Genomic DNA, 8,602 nt, shown 5'->3' on the forward strand with positions numbered 1-8,602 from the left:
TAATTTGCACTCCATATGTCTAATACTAAGGTTTCGGTGATGTTAAAATCTCTAACACCAAGTATGAAATGCCTTTTATATATCAACAGAAACGACATGGCTTGCAAACATTGAGATCTTTTTATTGAATTCACAACTCAAATATTGACCTTCAATGCTTTAATGAACGCATAGCAAAAGCAGGAATGTACAAAAGTAGAAATTGACAATTCGCTGTGACTTTGAAACTAAAATAACTTTTTAACCATTTTAAGATTCAGTCTTTTGAGACATAGAGAGTAAAAATATTTCCCTTTCATTTGGATTCATGGCCATCATATGCATCACAACTTGCTTTTAAAGCCACAAGCAATGGCTCCATTACTTTTCTATTCCTCTGTGAAAATGGCCGCCCCTCCTCCCGGCCTTGTCACAAATAAGCTCTGCTTTTCCAGAGCGGCTCGGCGGGAGTCGGGAGCATAATATCTCTCCCTCACAGTTTGGAGAAAAGAATCTATCTTGTCGCTGGGTACCATGGAAACCGTGCAGCCTCCCCATCCAGCTCCGGTTAACCTCGACCCAACAGCACCCGCTTGTCTGTGTGGAGCGGAGAGAGAGATTTCACTAAAACTCCAATTCATTAGACTGAAAGCGAGTCTCATTAACTACTTTAATAAGTTTGCCAGAGAAACAGACATGACTCATTCAGTAAGTCATGTGCTCCGTCATACTTTGATGTGACAAACTAGCTTTGAAATTGCATGAATACAAAGATGCACAGCATATTAACACATATGAGAGTGAAATATAGTGCGGCGTGTCAGGAATACATTAAATGTAATGTCCAGGGCTTTTACATGGCATAAAATAATGAAAAGAGAAAAGCAAAAAATTCTGCATTGTGATTTTCTTGAAATTAAGCACCATGCCTTTTTAAATACAATGCACAAAACATATTTATATACAAATATTTTTTTAAAAATTATAGTGTAAAAATACTTTTGAATTAATGAATTCATAAATTAATTATATGAATTAAAAAAAAATTAAAATATTGAATTTTTAATCACAATGCACAAACGTTTTATTTATTTACTCCTATTATTAATTATATATTTAAAATATATTATTTGAATTAAAAATTAATTACTGCTGGTATTTGTTGTATTGGCTTTAATTTATGCTAAGATTACAAGTGCTTTTTATTCATATATTCAATTAACGAATCCTCAATTTTCATTACTGGTAAAACATCCTATGCGTTCTATTATTACAGTAACAAGAATTTGGCATTACAAAGTCCTTACCTGTCATAAAAAAAATCTTAATTCTCTTCATGCAAATTAGATTGCATTTGCAAGCATTATAAGCATGGTTTAAACCAGACTCTCCCTATAGACTTTTGCCTGCTTCCATATGGTTTAATGTGTGAAATGCTATTATGACATCACCAGCAGCAAACACTGACTCACAGACATATGTGCACCAGCTGGTCGAGCTCTGGGCAGCTGCATTCATACAGCTCTCTGCAGCTGGCATGGCTCTGGTTCATCAGATCGCCCAGCTGAGCGACGGCGTTGGCAGGGGCAGAATCGCACACGGCCTTAAACTGCAGTACACGGGCAGCCTCGCCGTACACGTGCTTGGCCCGCTGGTACAACTTAAAGTGGGTTGCTAAGGTAACAGAAAACGAAGAGGATGTCAGTATCACATTGGGGTTTTCAGGTCCATCTTTGTGTGCCACTATACACAATGATATCGTCTTTCATTGATGTCTCACCATGCTGTGTGTTGGTACTGAGAATGTTTTCACAAAGCTGTTCAGTGCTGATGCCCAGAGTCTTGCAGATCTCCTCTCTGGTGTAGGGCTCAGGGTGCAGCACATCGTCCACCAGCTCCAGCATCTTCTCCAGACTCACCTTCAGCTCCGCCTGAAGCTCCTCCAGTTTCTGTAGCCGACGCCATTCCAGACCTCGTGCCTTAGCCAGCATCTGCAAACAGGACCAAAGATGATGTTAAAATACAAGTGACCGCATTGAATACATCTCCCTGGTGTGATTGTGCACGGTTTATGAGTGTTATTCTAAAGGAGAAAAACGATTTTATAAAACCTTCTTTGAAACCTTTTTGAGACTTTTGTTTAAGCCTGAAGAAAATGATAAAATAATATTAAATATAGTTAAAGGTTTCATCATCCAATCACAAAGCATAAACTCAAGTCCCACAATCAAAATTCTGTTTCACTTGGAAACTAGATGCGCATTTTAATTCACATAATGCATTTTATTTATTTGCACCTTTACCAGCACTTGAGGACACCTTACATCTAAAAAAAAAAACAGAAATGAATGTACAGATTATGGGCGTTACATACAGTACATTATGAATGTTAAATTCCTTTTTTATGTTGCCATTTTTGCTAAAATCAGTTCTGCTGATCCGTTTTAATTCCTCTGGCTGAGGTTCTGACCTTTGTGGCAATGCGGCATTCCACCACTCTCATGTTAAAGTGAGATGAAGCGGCCTTGTTCATCTCCACACAGCAGTTTGCGATTACGAACACCGCACCATGAGGCAGCTGCACATCTGTGGCCCGCAGCGGATTGAACTCTATCAACTTTGCCTGAAGAAAAGACACGAAGTTACAAAAAATAAGAGGTCTGAGCAAATAAATCATGGACATATAAACACAATAAAAGGCTTGACACAAAAACAACAATTCTGGCATCATGTATTTATCGGTTTTAGATCGACTGTCATGTGACTGGCAAGTTTTAAGTGCAAAAGTATTGATTTTGAGATTCAGGAACAGTTCATCCAAAAATGAAAATTCTGTCATCACCCTCAAGTTTTTCCAAATCTGTATACATTTCTTTGTGAGAAAGATATTTGGAAGATTGTAGGAAAGCAAACTGTTCTGGGGCACCATTGACAACCATTGTAATTTTATGGTAGTCAATGTTGGCCAAGAACTGTTTGGTTGCAAGACATTTTTTTCTCTGTGTGTTCATAAGAACAAAGAAATTTATACAGATTTGGAACAACTTGAGGGTGAGTAAATGATGACAGTTTTTTCGTTTTAGAATGAACTGTACCTTTAACAAACTGCACAACACACTATATCCTATCAAATACACATGTAATACAGGTAGCTTAAGTTATAAAACTAAAATACACAGGTCGTACCGTTCCTTCCTCCGCCAGGAAAGAAATCGACTGATCCATCCCTCCGCCCTCAGTGCCAATATAACGCTCACACTTGGCACACATCTCCGCAAGAGTCACCTGCAGAAGTGTGCTTATCATAACCTGTATGATGAACATCTATTTTCTGTGGTTTATGACAGGGTGGTCTACCTTAGACAAAGACTTCTGATTGGCTTCCATAGTGACCAGACCAGCGCAGCACACCAGAGCACTGGAGCTGGAAAGACCGGAACTGGCAGGGATGGACCCGTCCACTACACAACACATCCCTGTCAATGATGACAGACTCAGGTGCTCCTGTACACACAAGGATGGGGTGAAATGTCAGATTGATTGACAACTCATTCAGTGTGCTTTAAAATAGAGATGATTTATGTACTTTTATATTTGACGCACCTGAATTCCTTTCACTCCACACAAGAAATAATAGTGCCACTGTGGGTTCTCTTTATCAATTGAGACACTCTGGGCAGACATACTGAAATCCCTAAAAAAACGTGTGTCAAATAAGATGAATGAGCATGAATAAAGAGTGACATCTTCAGGTTATCACTGACGATAAAACAGCATTTCTTACTTATATTTAGGATCAATGTTGGCCAGTTGGATTGTTTGGGAGTCATTGAGAGAAACAGCAGCAAGAATGTTTTGCTCTATTGCCATGGGCAGGACAGCATAGCCACAATAGTCAATATGTTCTCCTGAAAACATAAATACATATTTAAAAAAAGAAAAGTATAAAATGAACAAGGTATTTGGTGTGTTTATAAACTCAGCTCACCTATTAAGTTCACCCTGCCTGGAGCGCAAGCGTAGAAAGTAGGAGTTTCTCCATATTTCTGATGAAAAGCATCTTTTATTTTCTGCAACCTCACAAAAGAAGAGAAAAGCTTAGATGTCTTATAAATACATACGTGCAAAACTAAACTAAAACAAAAATGACCGTAAATCAGTGTGACTTTAGTCGATCCCATTCGTTTCATTATGCTCGAAGTTGCACGAATAACGCAACTTACCTTTCATTGCCAGTAAACGAAAGTTTGATTTTCGGCGGATTTGTGGCCATTATAATGCTTATTTTCCTCGTTTAGCACTATGTACACACGCACAGACGAACTAACGCTTTACAAGTGCTGTCAGCTGACTCTCACACCCGGAATCGTGTAAGCAACAACACGGAAGAAGCACACGAGACTCGCGCAAAGCCATTCATTCGATCCGGACGGACTCGGTAATACTCGGACAAACTCGGACGGACTCGAAAGGAATCGGAGCTGCTCGCGCCGTGTGATGTCAGATGTGTTTCCGCGGAGGATTGTGGGAAAGAGTCTCTCTCCGGCCAAAATGTCTGATATGGAAGATGATTTCATGTGCGATGATGAGGAGGATTACGACCTGGTAAGACTGGCGGAAATAAACGAAACTGTAAATGTGTTAAATGTAATGCGCGTGCAGCAAAGTGGCATCGAGAAAGTGCGTTTTGGATGTTGCTGTGAGATTTAGTTTACAGCTGAGTTGCTTAGCAGGTGGCTAGTTTGCTAATACTGCAAAGAGAAAGTCAACAAATGTGACAGCCTTTTTCATTTGAAGTACATTTATACATATTATTAAAAATAATCAGTGCTACACTGCACAGACGATGATCTCATCTAATGTTACTTACAAATCTTTGTTTAGAAACTTAACTTGCAGACTCATGTAAAGTTAGCTAAATGAAATGCTTTAGAGTGAACCTGGTTATTATTTTAGGTAAATTCTTTAGTAAAGTTGAATATTGTGTGCGTGAATAATAATATTTGAAGAAAGATCATTGCCCTGTGTTGTGTAATAATAAATGTTCATAATGTACTTTCATGCATTTAAGCATTACTGTATTTATCAATATGATTCTTTGTACATGTAATAAAATGTCTTGATGTCCATTATTTCTTTACATTTCAGGAGTATTCAGAGGACAGCAACTCTGAACCCAATGTTGATTTGGAGAATCAGTACTACAACTCCAAAGCCCTCAAAGAAGATGATCCTAAAGCAGCCCTGAGCAGCTTTCAGAAGGTTTGACACCAATTTTTTTATATTTGGGGTTAATTTTGAAACATTTATTAACGTAATGTTGTTTTGGTTTTTATGCAGGTGCTGGAACTGGAAGGAGAAAAGGGAGAATGGGGCTTTAAAGCACTGAAACAGATGATTAAGATCAACTTCAAACTAGTATGTACATATAATAATGAATGTATTTTGTAAAAAGTAAATATTTCTGGTGTTGATGTAGTCAGTGTTTTTATTTAGAATTGTGTATAAACTTTATTTGTTTATTTACGCAGACAAATTTTCCTGAAATGATGAACCGGTACAAACAGCTGTTGACGTACATACGTAGTGCTGTAACAAGAAATTATTCAGAGAAATCTATCAACTCTATTTTAGATTATATTTCAACTTCTAAACAGGTATTTGTTATAATAAATAAACTAGAATAAATATATATTAATATAGAATAATGTAGAATAAATATAATTTATAAACTAAAAAGATACTTTTACTATTTTTTTACTTTTATTTTCAGATGGACTTGCTACAGGAGTTTTATGAAACCACTTTGGATGCTTTAAAAGATGCCAAAAATGACAGACTTTGGTTTAAAACCAACACCAAGGTTGGTTTATATATATATACAGCTGCAGAAAGAATTTAGAGACCATTCCAAATGTTTATTTTTTCAGCATTTCTAGATTGTAGCCTTTTTTCAGTTCAGTGTTTCTTGAATTTCAACGAAATCAAACCTCAAAAGGGACTTAAAATCAAGATTATTACATAAAAAATAGTTTTTGAACTTTTTTATTTATTATTTTTTACATTTTATATATTTACAATATTGCAATTATATAGTAAAACTACCCAATTATGAATTGGGTAGTTTTTCTCATAGTTGTCTTATTGAATTTTTAGTGCAGCAATAAGCATCTGCACTTCCTATAGTGGTGTATTGCTGTAATAAAATATTAAGCTTAACTCATAAATGCAACTCAAGTTCTAACTAACAGCCTTTAGAAAAGTCTGTATTTCCCACCCGAAGCATTTAGGACTATTGCTAACATTGTCCCTGTGCTTCATGTAGTTGGGGAAGTTGTACCTGGAAAGAGAAGAATTTGGAAAGCTGCAGAAGATTCTCAGACAGTTGCACCAGTCATGTCAGGTAACAAAACTACTATTTCAAAAACAGTGGTCCTGGGTTAGTGTCTGGTTCCATATCACTACAAATCTGATTGACGTTCTTCACATCAGACGGATGACGGAGAGGACGACCTGAAGAAAGGCACTCAGCTGCTGGAGATCTACGCTTTGGAAATCCAGATGTATACGGCACAGAAAAACAACAAAAAGCTGAAAGCCCTTTATGAGCAGTCGCTACACATCAAATCAGCCATCCCACATCCACTCATAATGGGAGTCATCAGAGGTTGTTTATTTATCAACCCATTGAATTTAGCAATTATTAATGATTTATAAGATGTATATAAATATGAAAAATTGACATCAACATGTGATTTACTCGGTAGAATGTGGTGGTAAAATGCATTTGAGGGAGGGTGAGTTCGAGAAGGCCCATACAGACTTTTTCGAGGCGTTTAAGAACTACGACGAGTCGGGAAGCCCCAGACGAACAACTTGCCTGAAGTATTTGGTCTTGGCCAACATGCTGATGAAGTCTGGAATCAATCCGTTTGATTCTCAAGAGGTATAACGTCATAACATCTATTTATCATGGATAGCGAAATGGTATTTAATTTGACTACACAAACTGATTCTCTCTGTAATTTAATGACTAGGCAAAACCTTACAAAAATGACCCAGAAATCTTAGCAATGACGAACCTGGTAAGGTAAGTTTGTAGAGCAACAGCTTTTATTTACCTAATCATTTATGTCAGGATTTGTTATTTTACACTGTAATACTGTTGTTATTATAAACTTGATTCTAGTGCCTACCAGAATAATGACATCACAGAATTTGAAAAGATCTTAAAGACGAACCACAGCAACATAATGGCCGACCCCTTCATCAGAGAACATATTGAGGGTCAGTTTGCCCGTTTTCGCTGTCGTGCACATTTCATAAACGTCATTGCAAATGTGGAAAATCTCACAATGTGCTTTGTTTTTCTTCAGAATTGTTACGAAACATAAGAACACAGGTTCTCATCAAATTGATCAAGCCTTACACTAGGATACACATACCTTTTATTTCAAAGGTAAATCATTTCAAAGATAATTTGATTTATTTAATTGTTTTTGTCTTATTTTTAAGCTATTACTTGTTTTCTTGTAGGAATTAAACATTGATGTGGCAGATGTGGAAAGTTTGCTTGTGCAATGCATTTTAGACAAGTAAGTTTAACCTTTTTTGTGGATCATTTTTATTCTGAAGGTCACATGCATCTTATTCGTGTATTTTTGTGCATCTTTTCTCAGCACGATCAATGGTAGAATTGACCAGGTTAACCAGCTGTTGGAACTGGATCACCAAAAAAGAGGCGGATCCCGATACACCGCTCTGGACAAATGGACCAATCAACTGAACTCTCTCAACCAGGCCATTGTTAGCAAGCTGGCTTGACATTGACGGTCTGGAAAAACAAGTTCACCCATGAAGCAGCTGGTTGACTGAAGGCTGCCAGTGACATTTAATAACTTCAAGCCTTTCTTCCCCCATCACTGATTGACATGAAGGGGAGCTTCATTTGGCTAGTTTGTATTTTTACAGCTGTAGTCACTTAAGTCAGTTTTAAATATCTTTAACAAAGCAGAAGTTCCCACACGATGTCTGCTCAACTGGATTGTTGAAGTCTTTAATATAAAAATGTTCCCGATGTGGTCGCATCTTCTATAAACATTTTACTTTAGCGGCACCTATTGGCACTTGGTTATGAAACATTTAAACGGCCTGCCGCGTACGTTTTTCTTTAATGGGATTTGTGAGGACATGCTGTGTGAAATCGAAGAGTTTATCTGTCTCTGTCACAGTCGGCATGTTTTATGTTGTGCATAGAATTCAGGTGATGAGTTTAATGTAGATGCACCACAGCACAAGCGTATTATAAAATGCAGTCGTTGCTAGAATTCCTCTTGCGAAACATTACAGATCTATTGAAAATGTAATGTCGGCTGAGCTATTCTGTTTCACTTCGAACAACAAAAATAAAAGTCTGTTGCTTCAGCAGATAATGTGTCTGTTATGATTTACATTTTTGTGTATGATGAGCAATTAACTTTTTATTTATATCGCCTGAGCATTTCAGCAGCATTTTTTTATTCCTGCAGATTAAATATAACAGTTTAAGCTGCCTTTTTGATTTTTTATAAAAAGGGTTTTATAATGAGACAAATATTATAATTGCAACATTTTGTAATTCAAA

At 37.0% G+C, this 8,602-nt stretch overlaps 2 protein-coding genes across 3 annotated transcripts; one reads left to right on the forward strand and one right to left on the reverse strand.

Annotated features, from left to right (window-relative positions):
* Window positions 1-101: 101 nt before the first annotated feature.
* Window positions 102-4,366, reverse strand: galk2 (galactokinase 2). 2 transcript variants are annotated; one of them, XM_057329829.1, is made up of 10 exons: window positions 4,203-4,366; window positions 3,968-4,056; window positions 3,764-3,887; window positions 3,583-3,673; window positions 3,337-3,483; window positions 3,166-3,264; window positions 2,450-2,602; window positions 1,760-1,970; window positions 1,452-1,653; window positions 102-576 (listed from the first exon to the last, which is right to left on the reverse strand). In XM_057329829.1, the coding sequence occupies exons 1-10, from the start codon at window positions 4,250-4,252 to the stop codon at window positions 369-371; spliced, it is 1,374 nt and encodes a 457-aa protein (XP_057185812.1). In that variant the 5' UTR covers window positions 4,253-4,366; the 3' UTR covers window positions 102-368. The 2 variants fall into 2 exon arrangements, with proteins under 2 accessions (XP_057185812.1, XP_057185815.1); XM_057329832.1 differs by having other exon boundaries at window positions 3,968-4,049; window positions 4,203-4,321.
* Window positions 4,367-4,461: 95 nt separating this feature from the next.
* On the forward strand, window positions 4,462-8,402 carry cops2 (COP9 signalosome subunit 2). The gene is made up of 13 exons (XM_057329778.1): window positions 4,462-4,584; window positions 5,128-5,241; window positions 5,320-5,397; window positions 5,511-5,636; window positions 5,753-5,842; window positions 6,305-6,382; window positions 6,472-6,646; window positions 6,747-6,925; window positions 7,017-7,069; window positions 7,169-7,266; window positions 7,356-7,438; window positions 7,516-7,574; window positions 7,659-8,402. Exons 1-13 carry the CDS (start codon window positions 4,477-4,479, stop codon window positions 7,801-7,803), a joined length of 1,386 nt encoding a protein of 461 aa, XP_057185761.1. The 5' UTR covers window positions 4,462-4,476; the 3' UTR covers window positions 7,804-8,402.
* The last annotated feature ends 200 nt before the right edge of the window (window positions 8,403-8,602 follow it).

Source organism: Triplophysa rosa, linkage group LG3, assembly GCF_024868665.1.
Source record: "Triplophysa rosa linkage group LG3, Trosa_1v2, whole genome shotgun sequence".
NCBI lineage: Eukaryota > Metazoa > Chordata > Actinopteri > Cypriniformes > Nemacheilidae > Triplophysa > Triplophysa rosa.

Bases quoted from the DNA above. Each gene is read 5' to 3' on its own strand.
- galk2 (XM_057329829.1), bottom strand. From the start codon at position 4,252: ATGGCCACAAATCCGCCGAAAATCAAACTTTCGTTTACTGGCAATGAA. The intron at 3,265-3,336 runs GTAGACCACCCT...ACACTTCTGCAG, and splicing joins ATCAGAAGTCTTTGTCTAAG to GTGACTCTTGCGGAGATGTG. The intron at 577-1,451 runs GTGAGTCAGTGT...CGCTCCACACAG, and splicing joins CAGCTGGTGCACATATGTCT to ACAAGCGGGTGCTGTTGGGT.
- cops2 (XM_057329778.1), top strand. From the start codon at position 4,477: ATGTCAGATGTGTTTCCGCGGAGGATTGTGGGAAAGAGTCTCTCTCCG. The intron at 6,647-6,746 runs GTTGTTTATTTA...TTTACTCGGTAG, and splicing joins CATAATGGGAGTCATCAGAG to AATGTGGTGGTAAAATGCAT. The intron at 7,575-7,658 runs GTAAGTTTAACC...ATCTTTTCTCAG, and splicing joins GTGCAATGCATTTTAGACAA to CACGATCAATGGTAGAATTG.